The sequence below is a fragment of the Apodemus sylvaticus genome, chromosome 1 (genome assembly GCF_947179515.1).
Source record: "Apodemus sylvaticus chromosome 1, mApoSyl1.1, whole genome shotgun sequence".
Classification (NCBI taxonomy): Eukaryota; Metazoa; Chordata; class Mammalia; order Rodentia; family Muridae; genus Apodemus; species Apodemus sylvaticus.
In genome coordinates this window covers 201,645,093-201,667,213 of record NC_067472.1, presented here as the reverse complement: position 1 = coordinate 201,667,213, position 22,121 = coordinate 201,645,093, and the positions used below count along the sequence as shown (strand labels likewise).

General features: G+C 52.8%; 1 protein-coding gene and 1 pseudogene across 1 annotated transcript in view; one reads left to right on the top strand and one right to left on the bottom strand.

Moving 5' to 3' along the window:
- The window catches only part of Clptm1 (CLPTM1 regulator of GABA type A receptor forward trafficking), a 31,967-nt gene extending 9,949 nt beyond the window's left edge, over nt 1-22,018 (bottom strand). Inside the window, exons 1-4 of the mRNA XM_052171416.1 lie at nt 21,925-22,018; nt 13,181-13,293; nt 2,811-2,934; nt 1,933-2,091 (exon numbers count right to left, since the gene is read on the bottom strand). Coding sequence (XP_052027376.1) covers nt 1,933-2,091; nt 2,811-2,934; nt 13,181-13,293; nt 21,925-21,996 — 468 coding nt within the window. The 5' untranslated portion in view covers nt 21,997-22,018. The remainder of the gene's footprint in view (nt 1-1,932; nt 2,092-2,810; nt 2,935-13,180; nt 13,294-21,924) is intronic.
- On the top strand, nt 8,220-8,835 carry LOC127675324 (FAU ubiquitin-like and ribosomal protein S30; annotated as a pseudogene).
- Nucleotides 22,019-22,121: the final 103 nt, after the last annotated feature.

Sequence of the window (22,121 nt, the reverse complement as noted above, 5' to 3'; positions counted from 1 at the left end):
CACAGCTCACAATATGACCCTGCTGTGCTGGTGAGGCTCAGGGCTCACTCACACCAAGGGTTACAGACAGGCTGCAAGGGAGTCAGAACTCAGTTTTCTGAAAACCAGTTGTGGCAGTGCATGCCTCTAATTCCAGCTGAGGCCGGAGGATTTCAAGCTTAGGCACAAGGAAGACCATATTGTGAGAAACAAAAGAAAACAGAAAATAATCAGTCTATGAGCTCCTGACCCATTTTTCCACCTTCCACGCCGTGTGCCACGCCCCACTGCCCTTCTGGACAAAGCCTTCCTCACTCCCACCTTCCTAGGACTAGGGAAGGCAAGGAGGATCTGAGCTGAGCTCACCAGCTGCTTCCTGAGGGTGAAACCTGAGCTCTGAAGACCAGCTTGCTGGTCCCCATCGTTTCCTGAACCTCCAGGAAGGACCAGAGCTTGACAGCACAGCCATAGCATGGCTGGAGCCACAGACCAGGGCTGCCATGCAGATCCAGCCTCAGAGGCGGGCATCTCTCCTCCGCCACAGTCAACATGTGCACACTGGCTGCAGTGGCCGTCCGGGGCCCAGGCCGGCGTTCAGTGTCAGTCACTCGGGAGACTGAGACTTCTGGAGTGTGCTCAGGGTTCACAGCCTGGGCATTCAGGGTCCCTATCAGGGGAGGGGCTGAGGTCAGGTGCGACAGCACACTCCTATAATCCAAGCAGCTGAATGAAGGTTCTAAACCAGTTTCTGCTACACAGCAAGACTAGCCTGAGCTACATGAGGCTGTCTCAAAAAAAAAAAAAAAAAATCCTTGGGGCTGGAGAGATGGCTCAGCAGTTAAGAGCACTGACTGTTCTTCCAGAGGTCCAGAGTTTAAATCTGAGCAACCACATGGTGGCTCACAACCATCTGTAATGGGATCTGATGCCCTCTCTACTCATATATACATAAAATAAATAACTCTTTAAAAAAAATAAAGGAAAAAAAATCCACCAGGAAGTCGTGGCACAATAAGTCCCAGCACTTGGGAGGCAGAAGCAGGTGGATTTCTGAGTTTGAGGCCAGCCTGGTCTACAGAGTGCGTTCCAGGACAGCCAGAGCTACACAAAGACCCTATCTAGAAACAAACAAAACAAAAAGATTCAAAGATAAAACCCCAGGGCAGGGCTGTGGCTCAGTTGTACAGTACTTATGTAGCACACAAAATAGATGCTTTACACCCAACTGCCAACAACTGAGGAAAACAAACAAACAAACAAACACAACCAAGCTGCTGAGTGCTTGTGTGCCAGTCTGCGGCTCAGTGACCGGATGGAGATGCAGAGCCCGGCCTCATGCTCCTGAGCTCAAGGCTGGCGAGACAGCTGTGCCCACAGAGGCCCCAGCACGCCTCATCTGGACCACGGAGCTCAAGTGGCTGTGAGAATGGAGAACATACTGAACAGGCCGAGGAGGCAGAGCCAGGGAACAAAAGGAATCTCTCAGGAGCGGCTGCCCTGACTGAGGCCGCCCGCTGCTGCTCAGCCCAGCTCATCTATCACACACAGCACAGGCAGCAGTTACACGGGGCAGTAACAGTTACGTGGGGCAGTAAAGCTTCTTTTTGTTTTAAGACACATCTTCCCCTAATTCACAGCCTGGTTTTGCACTCATGGTAACCCTGCCTCAGCTGTCTACGTGCTGGGAGGCTACAGAGGAGTGCTATCACGCTCAGCTGCGACGCCTCTCAAATGTCCGGGTACAGGCACTCCCACACATCATCTGCTGGGGGTGCTCAACAGGAGATGCCCGTCACTGTTCATCATATCACCTGGACACTCTACCTTTGCCATCACTGTGCTGAGTGGACCCGTCAGGGACAGGCACCGACGGCGGGCTGGCTAACGCTGGGAATACGCGACACTAGCTAGCCTACGGGACCGGGCAGAGGCAGGGGACTGTGGAAGGCCCACCTGTGGGATGTCCAGCTCTGCAAAGTGCTCATAGCAGCCGTCCGAGTTCTCCCCGCTGGTCCAGTCCCCATACACCAGGTCGTGCTGCTCCCAGAAGAGCGCTGAGGTGGCGTTGAAGTCTGTGAAGTGCTCGTGCTCGGAGATGTACACGTGCAGGTTCTGTGAAAGGCAGGCAGGGTGGGCGCTGCTCAGACGCTGGCAGTGCTGTCTGTGGACAATGCCTGACAGAAGCTGGCCAACTCAACTTTGGCTTTTGTTATATGCCGGCTCTGCCCTGAACTGTGACACCAAGAGCCCCAGACTACCAACGATGGACTAAGGACGAGGGGAAGCAGGGCCTCCATGATGGCCTCCCGGTTGGAATGGACAGATCTGGACAAGGAAGGCAAGTGCCTCAGGGGGGAGGCAGCTTGGGGAGCCTCCTCCTCCTCCTCAGCCCAAGGCTCCCACCAACCGTCCCCATCCCGAGGGTCCGTCCATCCATAGACAGCGGCCTGCTGACAGGCTGAGCTAGGCAGAGCATGCCGTGGAACAGCCTGAGGGGAGGAGTCTGCATGTGCTGTTAGCTCGGGAACCTGAACTGATTCCAGTCACCCTGTCACCCACAGCCACAAAGCCAAACATGTTTCTGAAAGAAAGCACCCGGGGACCCTGTTGCAATAGGTACCCAACAAGCGGGAAGTCTACTGTATGAGCTCCCAAAGGTCCTGTTTCCTCAGTGTCCCTCGGGTGGCCCAAGTCACCTGCACTGATGGGCGAGAGCACCTGGGAACCATGTGTGTACAGAGCTGATGCGGCCAGGACCTGCCCCACCCTGCCTGTCCTCCCCACGTCACTGTCATGTCCCAGCCCTCTGCTCGCCCTCCACCCAGCATTACCATTAGAGTGTCTTTGGGGAATAGGTTTCGGCTGGCGACACGTGGGGCCCCTCCAGGGCCTGACTGGTCCTGAGGGGATGGTCCTCGGCGGAACCAGCTGCTGATGGCCCAGATGATGAAGATCCTGAGGAAGGAAGCATGGGTAAGTAAGCCCTGCGCCTGGGCTGGAGTCCATCTTGTCGGCCTCCAAGCCCAGCCCCACTGAGGTCTGAGGAGGCCGGGAAAGCAGTGGTGGAGCTGGTGAAGACTCAGCGCCCTTGCAGGACAGAGGCTCAAGGAACCCCAGACAAGCACAGAGCCCCCTTGTCCCCTCCAGGGTCTCATGGCATGCATGGGCCATCGGCCTTAGCCACTCACACTCAGAGTCGGGAGATCTAAGGCAGTCAAGGTGCCCCAGGCTTTGGCCGCTAATGAGTATCCGAAAGATCTAGAATCTTCCTACTGTACTGTAGGAACCTTAGTGTAATTACTTGCCAATTTCAATTGAAGATTAAAGAAGCTGGAGGCCATAGGTTAGCCTTTCAGCCATAAAAAAAAGGTTTTGGTGGTAGTGATTGTTTTTGTTTTTTTTTTTTTTTTTTTTTTGTGCTAGTACAAAGTGGACTAAGGCTTTTCACATGTTAGCCAAGTGTTCTACCACTGAACCACACCCCCAGCACTTCACTGGGGATTCTAGGCAGGGCTCTACCACTGAGCCATGCCCCCAGCCCCTCACTGGGGGATTCTAGGCGGGGCTCTACCACTGAGCCACGCCCCCAGCCCCTCACTGGGGGATTCTAGGCGGGGCTCTACCACTAAGCCTCGCCCCCAGTCCCTCACTGGGGGATTCTAGGTGGGGCTCTACCACTAAGCCTCGTCCCCAGCCCCTCACTGGGGGATTCTAGGCGGGGCTCTACCACTAAGCCTAGTCCCCAGCCCCTCACTGGGGGATTCTAGGCGGGGCTCTACCACTGAGCCACGCCCCCAGCCCCTCACTGGGGGATTCTAGGCAGGGTTCTACCACTGAGCCACGCCCCCAGCCCCTCACTGGGGGATTCTAGGGGGGGTCTCTACCACTGAGCCACGCCCCCAGCCCCTCACTGGGGGATTCTAGAGGGGGCTCTACCACTGAGCCACGCCCCCAGCCCCTCACTGGGGGATTCTAGAGGGGGCTCTACCACTGAGCCACACCCCTAGCCCCTCACTAGGTGATTCTGGACTTTAACACTTAACAGTATCCCCCAAACATTTTATTATCTTTTCCTTTGCAGCCAGGGTCCTTTTTACTTTTTAGAAAGGGTTTCTCTGTGTAGCCCTGGCTGTCCTGGAACTCACAGAGATTTGCCTGTCTCTGCATCCCAAGCATTGGGTTTAAAGGGCAATAAACTAGGCAAGCCAGTTTAATTTTATTAAGTTGTCTGAGCTGGCCTTGAAGTTAAGATTTCTTTACCTTGAACCATATAGCTTGGAATCTGAAAAGGACTTCCTGTCCCAAGCAAAAGAACCAAAAAGGTTTGAGAAAGCTAATTACCATGTGTGGTTCACACCTTGAGAAGTGGAAACAAGAGAAACAAGAATTGAAAGTCATCTCCCCTACACTGTGACCTCAAGGCCAGCCAGAGCAGTCTCCAAAACAACACAATAAACCCAACAAAATAAAATACAACTGCAAATAAACAACAACAAAACAAAACAGGACTCAGACAAAGGAACTAACACGGATTGGCCTATGAATGTTTGTGGAGGACTGTCTTCATTATTAAATGATACAGGAGGCCCACTGTGGGTGGGATCGTCCCTAGGCTGGTGGGCCTGGGCTATGTAAAAGCTGTATCCAAGCACAGCTCTGTGGGTCAGCCAACAGGAAGTGTCCCCACACAGTTTTGGCTCTATTTTCACACTGTGGCTCCCTCAAAGTAACCTGGAAATATAAGCCAAAGCAACCCTTTCTACCTTGAGTTCCTTTTACCAGAGTATTCCATCTCAGCAACAGAAAACAAATCCCACTTATAACTCCAGCTCTAAAGGAAGACGCCCTCCGCTGATCCCAGCACACACATAGCCACATGGACCACATATACGCACGCGTGCACACACGCACTTTCTCCCACAATTTTCATTTCACCTTATTTATGTTTGCTTATTTATTTATTTATTTTGGCTTTTTCAAGACAAGGTTTTTCTGGATAACTGCTCTGGAACTTGCTTTGTAGACCAGGCTGGCCTCAAACACAGAGATCTGCCTGTCTCTGCCTCCGAAATGCTGGGAATAAAAGCATATACCATCACTGGCCAATTTTCTTTTTAAACTAAGATGAAACAAACAAAAAAACTACAATCAGTCAATAGAGCTAAATTTTTTTTTTTTTTTTTACAAAATTAATGACTATAGTAAAAGAGTCATGGGAACAGCACATGGGTCAGTCAGGAGTCTGCCTAGCACATGCAGTGTGCAAGGTCCTACTCCCGTGTCTCTCTCTCTCTCTCTCTCTCTCTCTCTCTCTCTCTCTCTCTCTCACACACACACACACACACACACACACACACACACACACACACACACAGACACGGTATCAATGCGTTCTGTATTTGCAGTAACACTGTCATAGCAAGGCCACAGTGGGCTGTCCCTGTGTCCATCAGGAGAGATAAGCAGCAGTAGGTTAAACATACTAAGGGCAGCAGATAAGCGGGCTGGCGGAGGCCTGTAGCTCGGCAGTCTGGAGGAGGACCCTGAGAGGCTGGGAGGCAGGCCTAGCTGGGGCAGTTCTCACACCATCTTCTGAGACAGAGCGGCTTGGACTTTAGGCTGGGCAACGAGCCCCACGATCATCCTGACTCAGATTCCTTCAGGCACACACGGGTCCTGGGACCGCGCTACGGTTCTCATGCTGTGCACTGGGCCGTCTACTGAGCCCTGGGCTGGCTTTCTGAGGCAGTCTCAGTCTGTAGCTGGGGTTACCTGGAGCTTAAAACCCTCTGCGTCAGGCTCTCTACTGCCGGGCCTGTGTGTGTTGCCAACACTCGCACTCAGGCAAGACTCTTTTCTTTCAAGACAGGGTTTCTCTGTGTAGCCCGGCTGTAGACCTCCCTCTGTAGACCAGGCTGGCCCTGGACTCAGAGATTACCTTCCCGTGCCTCCCTGTGCCCGGATTAAAGATGTGCACCACCACCACCCAGCTTCAGGACAGACTCTGACGTTCTGGGGTGTGAAGAGCCTAGAGCCGGCTCCACTGAGTTGTGATGGCATACCCAGCACAGGAGCCTGGCCCCCACCCCATGCCTGCTTCCCCTGTGTTCGCTGCTCCTAGTAGGCATGTGCAATTCTCAGGGCGGAGCTCAGACACAGCACTGTCCTGGCATGTGCAAGGGCCTGGGTTTCAAACTGCAAAAAATTAAAAGGCACTCAAGTGGAAAAGTACTGAGCGTGCTCACTCGCTCGGTGGGTGGGTTGGCTCCTCCCGGCTGAGCCCTGTTAGGGCAGGACTGGGCACAAGAACGTGCCTCTACCTGTTGAAACCAAGGAGCCCTGGGTCTGGGGTCTCAGGGGCTGCAGCCCAGCTGAGCCCTATGCTCCCCGATGCACACAGCTGACAAAGGCCTGGAACCAGAGCTCTCTGGGGCCCTGCTGCCTTCACGGGAAGCTCCCACTTTGGTGACTACTCCAAGGAGTGTGGGAGCAGCGCTGCCCGCTCAGAGGCGGGGCCGGGGATGCTCGGCCCTCTAGCCTTCTGTGGGTCCCAGCCATCTGCAGCGCATGTGAGGACAGCTGTGCATCACCTCAGGAGCCCTCTCAGGAGCTTTGGGACTTTTTTGGTTTTTTTTTTTTGGATTTGGCTTTTTCGAGACAGGGTTTCTCTGTGTAGCCCTGGCTGTCCTGGAACTCACTCTGTAGACCAGGCTGGCCTCGAACTCAGAAATCCGCCTGCCACTGCCTCCCAGAGTGCTGGGATTACAGATGTGCGCCACCACTGCTCGGCTGAGCTTTGGGACTTTTAAAGAAACCTCTTCTCCTGTGCACCCAAGCCTACATGGAAGAGACTGCCCCAAGGCTTCCCAGACGCCGGGAGTAGAGGCAGCCCGGAGGCTCATGCCTGAGATTCCAACACTTGATAGGTCAGAGGGCTACTCAAGTTTCAGGTCAGACTGGACTATGGATTGTGACAATGTCTCAAAAACATAACACAACACAACAAAGGAAAAACTTGCTTAAAAAAGAAAAAAAGTATGTACTAAATTTTCTACCCCATTCCAAACAGCCTTTGTGGCAGGAATGGGGGGTTGGGTTCAAGACAGGTTATCTCTGTGTAGGTGCAGCCCTGGCTGTCTTGGAACCAGCTCTTGTAGACTAGCACCAACTGAGAGATCCACCTGCCTCTGTCTTCTGAGTGCCGGGATCAAAGTGTGCACCACCACCACCCAGACAGTCCAATAGGTACTTTTACAGTCAGAAAGAAGTTCAGAAAGCTTATAGACAAAATGTGGGTATGACAGCTCACAACTGTTAATCCAGCACCCAGGAGGCAGCTCATTGAAAGCTTAAACCTAGCTTGGGTTACAGTGATTAATGCTAGTCAGGGATGTATATAAATTGGTATCTCAAAAAACAAAAAACATGGGCCAGGTGGTGGTAGCGTATACCTGTAATCCCAGCACTTGGGAGGCAGAGGCAGGCAGAGGATTTCTGTGTTTGAGGTCAGCCTGGTCTACAGAGTGAGTTCCAGGACAGCCAGGGCTACACAGAGAAACCCTGTCTCAGAAAAACCAAAAAACAATCCCCCCCAAAAAAACAAAAAACAAAAAACATGCATGAATGCACAGGCGTGCACGTACACACGCACGCATGCTCCCGCACACACGCACGCATGCTCCCGCACACAATCTGGAAAGAATCCTCTCTCCACTCCTTCCCACGCCCCTGTCCTCCAACTCCAGGAAATACCAATGCAGGTGAAAGGGAAGCCCAAACCTGTGGGCATCATCCCACTGGTCAGTGGCTGACAGAGAGGGCCACAGTCACATAATCTGCCCCCCGGGGGACCTTTATGCATTGCTTAATTACCCAGAATCTGAGTACTCATCTATAAATCTGGCACTCAGAGCTGGGGAGATGGCTCAGTGGTTGAGAGCTGCTTGCTCAGGTCGTGAGTTCAATTCCCCTCACCCACAGGGGAGCTCATCAAGGGATCCAACATACGCACATAGAAATAAAATGAAAAAAATAAGACATAAAACTCTAAAACTGGCTGGGTATATAGTGGCACTCGGGAGGCAGACAAAGGCGGATCTGTATGAGTTCGAGGCCAGCCTGGTCTACTGAGCAATTTCCAGGGCAGCCAGGGCTACACAGAGAAACCCTGTCTTGGAAAACAAAAAAATAAATAAATAAAAATGTGTTCTTGGACGCCAGGCACCTGCAGGTTACCCAACATGCAGTTCTTTATCCCCGCCCAGGAACTACACTCCCGAGGTGACCGAAAAGGAGGTTCCTAGATCAAAGCCCATGTGGCCTCTCTGGAAGGCACTGCCCCCAAAGCTCGTGCTTTTGGCAGGCTCGCCGCTGGAGGATGAGGCCACCCTAGGCAGTGTGGTGCAGAGGCCCTGACCACTCTGGAAGCAGCTGGCCGCATGCCGGGAGGTAAGGTTCATGGTTCCCTGGCTCGAGCTGGGAAAGTGAGAGGTCAGACTCCGCAGGTGGCCAAACAGGGGAAGAAGAAGAAGAGGAAGAAGCCGGGCAAGCAGCCCAGAGGCGAATGCAGTACAAGCAGTGCTCTGTCCATGCTGTGCCCACCTTTGGCAAGAAGGGCTCCAGTGCTAAATCCTAAGACCTGTTGCCATCCTGCCCCGCTAATAAAGCCACTGTGCCCAGACAAAAAAGTCTTCTTGACTGCACAAGACTCTGTATCAAAGCATAAATGCCTGGATCTCGTATTTGTGTGCGTGTGTAGCTGTCCTAGCACTCACTCTACAGAGCCGCTCAGCCTGCTTCCAAGTGCTGGGACGAAAGGCGTGTGCCTCCGTCCCCAGCCTTGGGACTGAAGAGAGGGCCCCACTAGTTCCTCTCCTTAAATCCTGGGGTTCAATTCCTGATACCCACATAGGGACCCACAGCTATCAGTACTCCACCTCTAGGGAATCTGATGCCCTTTCTGACTTCTAAAGTCTCCAGGCACACCTAGGGTACAAGGATACACACACACACACACACACACACACACACACACACGCAAAATAAATACTTCTACACATAAAGCCATCTTAGAATGAATGGAAGGAAGGAAGGAAGGAAGGAAGGAAGGAAGGAAGGAAGGAAGGAAGGAAGGAAGGAAGGCAGGCAGGCACCGAGCAGACATACACTCTGGCAATCACAGTCCTGGAGAGAGGTAGGAGGACCACAGCATATTCCAGGTCAGCCTGAGCTACATACTGCAACATGGATTCCCACAGGCCTGGTGACCATGTGTCTTAGTCAGGGTTTTATTTCTGTGAACAGGCACCATGGCCAAGGCAACTCTTCTAAGGACAGCATTTAATCGAGGCTGGCTTACAGGATCCATTATCATCAAGGTGGGGGCGTGGCAGCATTCGGGCAGGCATGGTGCAGGAGGAGCTGAGAGTTCTGCATCCTCATCTGAAGGCTGCTAGCAGAGTACTGGCTTCCAGGCAGCTAGGCTGAGGGTCTTAGAGTCCACATCCAGTGACACACCCACTCCAACAGGGCCACACCTCTGACAGTGCTCTCCCTGGGCAGAGCACATACACACCATTGCACCATGTAAAGTAGAGAAAGCGAATGCCATGTAGCTGTCCTCAGCGGCGTGCGCGCACCCCAGCCTCACACACACACAGTGTAAGAAGTACGGAGAAGCCAATCCTAGGCCACCGGGCCTCTCGCTCCACCCACAGCACACAGGACTCCAGAGGAGGCAGTATGGGCAGCCGATGTCCCACTAGCTCTAAGGAAGGAAGTGAGCCTGCTGAGGCTGGATCAGAGCCCCTGAGAAAGAAGCGCCCTCAGCACCCACGTGCAGCCGTCCAGATATGCAGCTAATGAAAAGCACTGGGCGGGTGCTGCAGGCCGAGAGGAAATGAAGGCATGGGCCTGAGAGAGCTGACTGCCCTGTCGCTTGGAGCGTGAAAACAAAGTGACCCAGACGTGACGGTGCAAGTCTGTGATGTAGCATTCAGCAAGTGCAGGCAGTCCCACGCTACAGTAGACTACATACTGAGCCACTCTCTCAGTTCAAAGGGGGCCTGAGGACTGCGTGAGGCTCAGCTGACAGAGTGCCTGCTCAGCACACACAGGGCTCTGCATGTGCTCCACAGCACTGTGTAAACCGGGAGGGGAAGGGGTGTCACTCTCGTGTATAAAAATGATATATGCTAATAATAACTTTAACCCCAACACCTAGGAAGCAGATGCAGGGGGATCTCTAGGAGTTCGAGACCAGCTTGATCTACATAGTGAGTTTCAGGCTCGTCTCAAAATAAATAAGTGAATCTTAAGAGGGAGCTGGTAAAATGACTTAGCCATCTTCACAGCTGAGTTCCCGCGTCAGGATCTGCATGGTGGTGGGAAAGCGCTGATCCAGGGTCTCCTCCCATCTCCGCATGCAGAGCACAGCATATGTGAATGTGCTCAGTCAATCAATACGTGGATTTATAACAGTTTGGTTTTGTTTTTTTGAGACAGGATTTCTCTGCAACAGCCCTGGAACTCACTCTGTTAGACCAGGCTGGCCTCAAACACAGAGCTCTGTCTGCCTCTGCCTCCCAAATGCCTGGCAACTTTTTTAAAAACTAAAGAATAGGGCCCAGGGGTGGCTCTGCCAGCCGGGCACTGACCACGAAGCTTACGGACTCAACTCCACGGCAGAAAGCAGAACAGACTCACAGTGGTGCTACCTCCACACATGCTGTGCTAGTTACCTGTGCATCAATGGCATGCACTCCCATACAATAAATAAATGAGCGTACACGGCACACACGGAAATAAAGAGAGAACCCAAAAGCTCAGGGCAGGGCGGGAGACAGGGTAAGTAACTGGGCTCCATGGCTGAGGCCTGGCATGAATGGCAGGCCACCCAGGTCTGGGGCCGGGCAGTGAGGAGCACCCATCCCTCCTCCATAGCTTCACACCGGGAGCCACAGGCAGGGAGTTCTGTCCCCTACCAGAATGTGCCTGGGGATGGAAGTGGAGGTCACGAGAGCTTTTCTTTTCCTTTCTTTTCTTTTCAGTGCTGGGAGGATACCCCGGAAGTTAGTTCAAGCATGCTGGATGAGTGCTCTAGCGCCTGTGCCCACTGCAGACTTCTAAAAGGGCGGTCATTCCCCTTTCTGTCACACACCTCCCTCTGGGGACAGGTTTTCAGGGACTCCCTAGGGTGAGCTCAGCGGAGGACTTCCACTTGGAGTGGGGACTGCAGCAGGGGAGGGGAACAAGGGGCTAGGAGAGGAGTGGAGTGTGGTTGGCAGGGCGGCTGCCTGCATGCCTGGTGCTCTGGGGGGCAGTCCCAGTACAACACATGCCTGTAACTGCCATGTAAGAAAACGGTAAGAGGTGGAGGCAGGGGGATAGAAAATGGGGGCCATCCTCAGTTATAAATCTAAGGCTAGCTCAAACTACCTGAGACCATGCTTTAAACAAAAGAAAGAATGCTAATAAAGCTGGCCATGGCCGCGCAGGCCTGGAACACCAGCGCTCAAGGTGCTTGGGCGGGAGGACTGTCCAAGTTCAAGGCCAGCCTGGTTAACACCTGTCAAAAACAACACAACACAACAATAATAAAAAAAAGGGCCAGCAAGATGGCTCAGTGCGTAAAGACACTTGCTGCCGAGCCTGCGCCTGAGTCTGATCTCCAGGTCTTAGATGAAGAAAACTGAGTTCTGAAAACTGTCTGACTGACCTCTGAGTGCACACTTACACATGCCAACACCCCCTCACTCCACACACGCACATGCACGCACACTCAAGTACCCAAATTAAGTTTTAAAATATAATCAAGTGGTGGTGGCACGCACGTTTAATCCTAGCACTTGGGAGGCAGAGGCAGAAGGACATCTTGACTTGGAAACCAGACTAGTCTATAAGTGAGTCTCAGGATAGCCAAGGATAAACAGAATAACCCTGTCTCAAACCTTGCTACAAAAAAGACAAAACAAAAACACACATAGCCAGGAGAGGCGGTGTGTGCCTTTAATGAGATGTTAGTGAATAATGTTCCCACAAATTAGCTGCACCCCGACTCCCTCAACATTGTCAGTCAAGCTTTGTTTTAGACAAAATGCTGGCTGTTCCCAATGTCTGTAAACATGTAGTACATCTGCCGCACCTGGCAGCTCACACGATAAGCCCGGCACCACGGGGCTGAGACAGGAAGGCTGTCATGTTTAACACTGGACTAGAGGGCGAGACCACCAACAGTAAATGCCTGCATCCCCACCGACGAAGTATACACTGTGCTACGATGAGTCTCGTGAGCCACCCGGCCAGCGGAGGTGGCGGCTGTCTCTAATCAACAGGACACGAGCCTATGGCCACTGCCGACAGAGGACACAGGTGTGCCCGTACACTTAGAATGTCATCTTATGTCATATGCTCAACAGCCACTCAGCACAGCTGTGTTGTAGCGGATACAAAGAATTCCCAAGTTTAAGGGGAAATCTACTAAGGCAGATTCTCTAACTGCTTCTCCCTGCAGTGCTACTGAGCCTGCAGCCCCCAGGACACACACCGAGTTTCCAGCCAGCTCTCGGCCTTTCAGTCTCTGGGAGGCCACAGCAGGGGGATCCAGGTTCGAGGACTTGGGCGGTGAGCTGGCTCAGAGAGTACAGGCATGTGCTAAGCCTGAGCAGCCAGAGGAGTGTCGTCATCCCCAGGACCACACGGTAGGGGCTGTCCTCTAACGTCCACATGTGCATCCTTTTACACCCCATAAAATTAATAACTCAATGTGATATAAAAGCTCAAGGCCTGTGTGGACCTTTTACACCCCATAAAATTAATAACTCAATGTGATATAAAAGCTCAAGGCCTGTGTGGACTACACAGTGAGTCCAATGCAGCCTGGTGGGTAGTGAGGCCCTGTCTAGTGAGTTCCAGAATAGCCAGGGCTACATAATAGAAAAATACTATCTCACACAAAACAAAACAAAAGTAAATAGATAAATAAAACAAATCCATTTTAATCTAAATATTGTCCAGGAGGACCATTAAAGAAGGTGGCTCCTGGGGGAGACTTACAGAGGCTAAGGCTGACCCACAAGGTCCTCTCTGGCACACAGGTCCTAAGGCCTGTGTGTGCAACCTCCCCCCGCCCCCCCCCAATGTAGAGATGTGCTATGCAGGCCTCACTTTCTGCCAAGTGGGAACCCCAAACCTACATGCTCACCTGAACAGAACGCCTTTGATGACCTGCCAGGCGTTGGGGGCTGGCTGGGGTGGAGGGTTCTGAGGCTGGGTCTCGGCTGGCGTGTCCCTCCCAATGCTGCCATTGCTGGTCACCTGTGGGGGAAAAGAGAGTAGGGTAAGGGGGCTGATTAGGTTACCCTGAGTTCAGAGGTTGAGACTTCAGAGAAGGTACAACCAGTAGTCCCCAGGGAGAAAGGACTCCAGAGGAAACTGCTCCCGAAGGATACAGATGCTGGGGACAGTCCTGAGCTGCCTTCCAGTCTCTGGGGACCTGTCTATCAGCGCCCATCCAGCGGGGGCAGCACTGAGAGACAGGTGCTAAGAAGGCGCTGTGGCCAGGCCAGACTCAGGTGCTAAGAATTAAATCACAGAAGACTGGGTCAGGGAGCAGGCACAGCTGCGGGCACAGCTGCAGGCAGCAGCGCTGCTGGTGAGCTGAGCCCTGTCCATGGAGGGCCGTGCAGCCGGCTACCATGGAAGAAGGTGGCTACTGTGGAAAGCCGGGTGCCCCACAGATCCTTCCCTGGGCACGAGGGCTCTGAGCCCTGCTCTCCAGCTCTCCAGCAGTCCAACAGGGAGACAGACAGACTGGCGCAGACCTTCACTACTGTGAGCGGGTATCTAACATCCATCCTGTACACCGTGTGGAGCACCAAGCTCTGAATATAGCTGCACTCTGCAACGGAGCAAATGAGGGCTCAGAGAGACTGAGACACCTGTCTGGGTCACTCAGGAGCAAGACACCACACAGAAGGAATCAGGTGGAAAGAAATCATCTCAGCAGGCAGAGTGCCACGTGCCTATAATCTCAGCACTTCAGAGGTAACACCAGGAGGAGCAAGGCTCCAAAGTTATGTCTTAGAACCCGAGACAACATAGGCCGTCCATCTCTCAGAAGCAGACACTCACTCTGATGACCAGGAAGGAGAGTCCAGGGCAGGGCCATTTGGAAGCCTCTCTTTGGCCACTGCTGGCTCCAGTCCTGTGTTAGTCTCTCCCATTGGCTGCCCCATCCTGTCAGCCTTCAAAAGGTAGGACTGTAGAGAAGGCTCAGTAGCCCGGAGCACAGGCCCCTCTTCCTGAAGCCTGAGGTCCAGTTCCCAGCACACATGTGGCTCACAAACATCTGTAACTCCAGTTCCAGGGGATCTAATATCCTTTTCTGACCTCCACAGGCACTGGGCATGCATATAGTACACATATATACATGCAGGCAAAACCCTCATATGCATAAATAAAATAAAATAATCTTTTTTGGTTTGTTTTTTTCGAGACAGGGTTTCTCTGTATAGCCCTGGCTGTCCTGGAACTCACTCTGTAGCCCAGGCTGGCCTCAAACTCAGAAATCCGCCTGCCTCTGCCTCCCAAGTTCTGGGATTACAGGTGTGTGCCACCATGCCCGGCAAAATAATCTTTTTAAAAAGCGGGGTGGTTCACACCACCATGGGCATAGCAGAGGACACCTGAGCCACGCTTGTAAAATCAGCACATACAGGGCCTCCCTGCCCCTGGGCCACCCATACCCACTGTTCCCAGGCTCCACCGCCCAGCCCTCTCCCCCAGGACCCTGAACCCCAATCCTGAGCAGGGCAGGTGTCGCTTGTTACCTCTCAGCCTCATTCTGCAAGAGCTCCTCCTAGTTATGTCCCAAAGTGCAGCACAGCACCAGCAAGGCGACAGGGAGGGATGACTCCCGGATCCAGTAGATCTTAGTTGTAGTCCTCCCCACGGTTCTCGCCTGAGACACCTTAGCGTGTCATTAGGCCTGTCACCCCTTCTGCCCCGAGAACAGACTTGTGAAAACACTGGTACAGAATGAACAGAAATGCTCTCCTCCATGGGTTCCCAGGACTGTTCTGCATACCTACTGTGTGCCAAGCATACCTACTGTGCACCTGAGCTAGGTGGCAGGCATTAAGCTCAGGAGCTGCAGCGTCAAAAGGGAAACACTCCTACAGAACATCAAATAGTAAAGACGGCATGTACAGGGCAGACGCCCCAACCCAGCCCTCAGGAGGAAGAGGGAGAGAAAAAGACAAAGCAAAATCAACGATTCACCTAGCTAGTCCTCTATCACCCACCTACTTACCTATCAACCATCAACCTATCATCTATCTGCCTGATTTTGTTTGTACACAACATTTTTGTTTTTACAAGACAGGGTCTCTGTGTGTAGCCTTGGCTATTCTGGAACTCACTCTGTAGACCAGGCTGGCCTCAAACTCAGAGATCCACCTGCCTCTGCCTCCCAAGTGCTAAGATTAAAACTGTGCACCACCACTCTATTCTTTTTTTTCCTCTCTCTCTCTCTCTCTCTCTCTCTCTCTCTCTCTCTCTTTTGGTTCTGTACTTTTTGGGGGGGGGTTGTTTGTGTTTTTTCAGGACAGGATTCATCTGTGTAATAGCCAGTAAAAGTCTAGTTGTCCTGGACTTGGTCTACAGAGCACATCTAGTTGGCCACATCTAGCACATGTGCCACTACACCTGGCCTTATCTGTTTGTTTTAAGGTAAACATACAGGCAGTATTCCAGTGACTGCCCAGCCGTTCGTATGGTATACTCGATGTTTTTCCTAAAATAAGATAAGCACAAATGTTTTGGAGAAATAAGCAGAAGGTGACAGCCACCAGGACAAAAGCAGGAACCCTTGACGCCTGGACTGACATCTCAGTGAGTCTCAGGCTGCACAGTAACACGGGGAACCCAGGGAAAAGGGTTTTAGTCCAAGGGCCAGCAGACACGCCCCGCTGTCAGCTCCTCACTCTAGGATGCTCAGCGGTCAGGTCTCTAGCAAGTCTAGATAGACTCAGAGTCAGGAAGAGAGGTGGGGACTAGGCCAGGATTTGAAATCACAGCTAGCTGCTTCTAGGTCTTGTCCCCACAGTGATGGGCAATCCAGCTGGGAAGACGTCCACAGACAAGCAGAGCAGACCCCTGAGGTACGCTCCTCACACACAGGAGCATGGCCAGTCAGAAAGGCCGTCCAAGTGCTGCTGGCATGTGAGGACACGGGTGGCTCTGGGCTACTGCCCACCTAGATGTCAGCACAGGGGTGGGGCGCATGGCTCAGTACTCCCAAAATTCAGGATACACCAGACCCTGGGTCCCATTCCCAGTACTGGGTGGCAAGGAAGAGTCCTGCGTCAAGAGACAGGAAGGAGAACTGCGCAGTAGCTCACTATCTGTAAGCCCGGTTCCAGGGGTCTGGGCCCTTCCGTCGGCCTCCACATGCACCAGGCATGCATGTGACTCATACACTTACATGTGGGCAATACTCACATACAAGGAAAGAAGTAAGGATAAGCATTTCTTTCTTCTTTTTTTGTTTTGTTTTCGAGACAGGGTTTCTCTGTGTAGCCCTGGCTGTCCTGGAACTCACTCTGTAGACCAGGATGGTTTCAAACTCAGAAATCCGCCTGCCTCTGCCTCCCGAGTGCTGGGATTACAGGCGTGCGCCACCACCGCGCGGCTTTCTCTTTTTCTTAATGTTTTATTTTACGGGGAGGTGGGGACACACGCCACAGCATGTGTGGCGGTCAGAGGAGTTTGGGAGGCTGCTCTGTACTTCTGCCAAGTGGAATCAAACTCAGGCTGGCAGTGTGCACCTCTGCGCACCGCCCCATCGCACCGGTCCCAAACCATTTTCCTGTGGGAATGGACAAGAACAAGTGCCCTTTTAAACATATTTATGGACATGGGTGTTGTACCTACACATGTGTCTGTGCATCATGCACATGCCCAGTGCCTGCACAGGCCAGACGAGGTCATGGGACTCCATGAACTGGAGTTACAGAGGCTTATGAGCCACATGTGGGTGCTGGGAATCAAATCCTGGTCCTCTGCAAGAGCAGTCAGTGCTCCTATCTGCTGAGCCATCCAAAGACTCTTATCTATCTATCTATCTGTCTGTCTGTCTGTCTGTCTGTCTGTCTATCTATCTATCTATCTATCTATCTATCTATCTATCTATCGGCAAATGCTTTGTTTTTTGAGTTAGCGTCTATGTAGCCCTGGCTGTCCTGGAACTCTCTATGCAAACCAGGCTGGTCTCCAACTCAAAAATCCTCCTGCTTCTGCCCACCCAGTGCTGGATTACAGGCATGCGCCACCACTGTCCAGGATTTCTTCTGAATTGTGCACAGGCACATGGTACACACATTGGAATGCAGGTGCCCTGGATGTCAGGAGAGACTGCTAGGCCCCTGAGCTGGGGTCACAGGCAGTGACTTGTGGGTCGTGGGGACTGAACTACGGAGCTCTGGAAGAGCAGTCCAGCCTCTTAATGCCTGAGCCAACTCTCCAGGCTCTGAAAAAAAAAAAGGTTTAGCTGATGTGCTGGCCTACTCCTGCCATCCAAGCATCTGTGGGTTTGAAGCCAGCCTGGACTGCATGTGGAGTTCTGAGTCAGTTAAGGCTCCATACAGAGACTCTGTCTCAAAGAAGTACATAAGTGATTACTTATTATCACTGTATATACGTATATATGTGTGAACGTATGTGCTCCATCATCTGTGAAGTTCTCCCTCAACCTTTATACAGGTTCCAGGGATCAGACACGGGCTGCCGGGCGTATCTGGTCACCGTGTCATCTACTCATCTATCTCAGTGGCCTTTCCGACCCTGTGCTCTCAACTGTGCACACCTGTAACGCCGACTTGGGAAGGACCGGCCATCCTAGCTTACATATGACATCCTCTCTACAAAACAGTAAAGCTGAATGGTGACTTATGCCTTTAACCCAGTACGTGGGAAGTGGTTGGATCTGTGAGTTCCAGGCCAGCCTTGTCTACATAGTTCCAGAACACTGAGAGCTACATAAGAGACTCTGTCTCAAAACAAACACCAACAAACAGGCTGGAGAGACGGTGGCACTGTCGTGAGCCTTGCTGCCCTTGCAGAGGACCAGCTTGATTCTCAGCACACACAATGGCTTACTAACATCTATGATCCATTCCACGGGACCTGACCTTTTGCAGGCACCAGGCAAACATGTAGTACACATACATACATGAAGGCAAAACACTCATACACAAAAAAGAAAATTCAAAACCAAACTGCTTCTATCCTGCATTTACAGACTTTTTACTGGCAACCCTTCTAACCAACACAACCTAGCAGTGACTTCTACAGCATTTCCACCCCGCTGGGCATGGGACGTGGGGCATGCAGGTTACATGCAAACAGTATTCTACAAGAGGGACTTGGGCATCTGAGATTTTGAAACTGACAGAAGGGAACCCTGGAATCAGCCCCCAGAGACAAATTTACTTATACCAAACTGATACACTCACTGCAGAGTGTATCAAAAGCCACCACACTCTACCCTACCTCGACAGAGAGGTGACCCTCCTGGAGCTCCCCCTGCCTTCACAGTCTAAGCCTACTCCTCAGCAGAGCCTGGTACACAGTTGCTGCCCTGCTCCCCTGGCCATATGCTTAGACCGGCCGATGTCCTTCCTCACACCAGGCGTCTTCTACCTCAGGGCCTGTGCACCGTGGAGTTCCATTATATCAATGGCCTTTCCTTTACAGGGCTGTGACTCCTTCAGATCTTTGTAGAGTGCCGCCTTCTCTGGGACGTCTCCCCAAGACCCTGTTTGAATGACAACTCTCCCACACAGCCACTGCCCACTCCCTACACACGCCAGCTATATAGCTAAGGCTCTGCCATCTGCGGCCAGGTATATTTTTGTTACTGTGTCCCCATCTATGCTTCCCCACTTCTTACTGGAGACACATGAGGTCCAAGAAAGCAGAGCCTGTTCTACACACTGCCTGTATCAGCTAAGGACTGACTGCGGGGAGAGCCTGAAGAGGAGCAGGCTACTGGGACGGGCAAGGGAAGGGTCTGCAGGCTCCACGCTATGCCGGAAGGCTGGGGAGGGTGCAGAGAATGTGAAGGCAGTAGGGAGGACGCACAGCTCCTGCCTGCTCCTGCCTTGGTTTGCTGGAGCACCAAGCCCCTCTCCCACACCCACCCACCAGCCTGGTAAAGTTATGACCACGTATGGACCATGACCACCTCAGGCTCTGTCTCAGCACGGCCTCCGGTTCAACAACCACCACTGCTGCAGAGATGTGAGTGCAGAGACAGGTGCAGCGTAGAGCACCTGTCAGTGATGGGCTAGGGCTGTAGCTCCGAGCAGGGTTTGATAGGCATGCGGGAATCCTGGGAATTCACTGCCTATACCATTAACAGAACAAAGCTAACTTCCCCCAACTTCCCATCTCCCCTGCCCAGCCCTAAAGTCCAGTGGAGGAGGCAGTCACAACACACAGTGGGCAGCTGGGCCATCAGAACCCACAGGGAGCCCAAAGAGCACGCTAACCCAGCCTGAGAGCATCTCTCTGAGGACTGAGGCTCATCCAGGTAGTGGGGCGTGCCATGTCAGGAATCCCAGGGAAGAGGAGGCTGAGGCTGGAGGCTTCCATGGTGAGACTCTTGTCTTCAATCAAACAAAACCAAAAACTGGCCAGCCTTATGTGACCCTGCACATGACTTTATAGCTGCCTCCGGGGTGAGCTCCTTAGTGGATGGATGTTCCTGAGGACTGTGAGAGAGCAGACAAGAAGACCCGAGAGGGAAGACAGGCGAAGACGCCAAGCCTGGAAGCCCTTTAGGAGATGAGGGTCACAGCAGATAACGTTCTTCCAGTCAGCTGGCTCTCCAGCTCAGGTGATGCTGCCTCCACCGCCCCTGCCCCAACCCAAGAACTTTAGAAACTTCTACAGACATTTTTGATTATCAAACCAGGAAAGGGTGCACATGCTGCTGACACAGTCTGCAAATACCAGGGGCAGTGCTAAGCATGCTAAGGTGCCCGGGCAGCCCCACACTGAAGAATTTGCCAATTGAAAATGTCAGTAAGCAAGAGTGTACTTAAACTGGACAATGGTGGCTCACACCTTTACACCCAGCACTCAGGAGGCAAAAGCAGGTGGATCTCTGAGTTCCAGAACTACAAAACAAACAAACCTGGGTATAACGGGCACACCTTTAATTCTAGCCCTTGGAAGACCGAGGCAGGCATAACTCTATGAGCTCTAGACCAGCCAGCGCTACAAAAACTTGAGATGGCTACAAAGAAAGCCTCAAAAATTAAAAAAGAGAGAAAAGCAAAAGAAAGAAAAAGAACAAAGAAAGCCTAGTCTAGTCTAAAGAAAGAAAACAGTTCATGCCAGATCTTGATCTGCTTTAAAAAAAAAAGAGGAAAAGAAAAAGAAAAAAAAGTGTACTTTATCCTGAAGGCTAAAGGATGAGTATTAAAACCTTTCAAGCATGAGCTAGGGTTAGAAGCATGTGACGGCCATTCCAGTACTTGAGAGGCTGAAGCAGAAGGGTCACCACCAGCCCCAGCATCACAGGAAGACCCTGACAGAAGTCACAGACAAAAGACTCAGGGCAGAGATGGGAAGCAGAGAGGAGGCTCACATGTGACTGGAAGTTCAAGGTCTGTCATGCCACTGACACCCATAATCAACAGAAACTTAAAGGAGCCAGTCCAAGGACTTCTAGAGGCTAGAAGTCCCTGCAGACCCAGCGAGTGTATTCACCACAACAGGGGTAAACCAACAATTTCCTGAGCTGCTTGCACCCAAGGTCTGGTTGGAAACGCCAGAAAGACTCAGTCCAGAAAAGCTGGGTCCTACCTCATCACTGTAGCCTGGTATCTTCCCTCAAGTGAGTGTATCTGCCCCTCCTCTGACATCCTCCAGCCCCTCATCTCCTCATCCCCGCTTCTGTCACTTCCCTAGTCTGTTTACACTACTGTCTCCTCTCCCAGACCCCTGACTGCAGGGACATGGCTGGAGACATCTTTACAGCCATAATGCTGGCCCTCTGGCCCAACTCCTCCATTAACCACTGGGGAAATAAAGACCCAAGGTCACATCCAGTCATCCTCATGCACCCCTCCGTCCCAGTCGGTACTCCTCACCCCTGAGCTGCCTCCTACAAGTCAGTGACATCCCAGTGGGTGGGTCGACAGCGCCTTGCTGTCACTCCGTCAATTCCAGCAGAAGCCTGCACCGTGTCGGAGTGAACTGGTATGCTCTGAGGTCTCAGTTTAGTTTGGGTGGTAATAGGTTAGAAGGCAAACGCTCCTGGACCAATTTCTCTATTTGATCAGCTTCGCCTAAAAGCGCCCCATCCACCCTCAGCTTCTTCATAGAACGGATGCCAAAGCTAACCTGGGTGACCTTCTATGAGCGCCTTCGTCTTTGTCCCTCGGATCCTTGTCTGTGAAATGGGTCGGTCGGCCTCCGCAGCCCATGCCCTCTATCCACCGCAATCACCGTCTTTGCCCTGAGCTTGAAAACTCCCGATTAACCAGCCAGTGTCCCCATGTCAGGCACTGCGGAGCGGACCCGGAACACCAGACCTCTCTAGGAACAGTGCCGGAGCCGGGAACTGCACAGTCGAGGACCAGGACGCTTGGGTTTACAAGTCTGCGCCCCTCCGCGCCACCGTCTCCTCAGCTCGAGCAAGGAGTCCGCTGGACGCCCGGCACGAGCCTGCAAGAGACCTGGCGCGCAACAGGGCCGGGTTCCCGCCACCGTCCGGCCTCCCGGGCGGCCGGGCGCCGCCAGGGCCCAACATTCAAGGTCCCTCTGGGGCACGGAGCCCCCGGTGCACCCGATTCCTCCAACAAGGACAAGACACTCCCTGCAGGCGTGCCCCCCGCTGGGGAAGAGCCCCCCCCAGGCACCTCTCGGCCTCCGTACCTGACCAGAGCTGCCTCCCCCGGCCGCCACCACGGCGCTGCCGGCCCCGTCCGCCTCCTGCGCCGCCGCCATCTTCCTGCTCCGGGTCCCCGCCCCCGCCGCCAGCCCCGCCCCGTCCGCGACGGCGCCAGCGCGATCGCGCGAGATTTCACATTAGCTCGCCCCACTGGGCTTCCTTAATAGAATGGAGCGCCTCA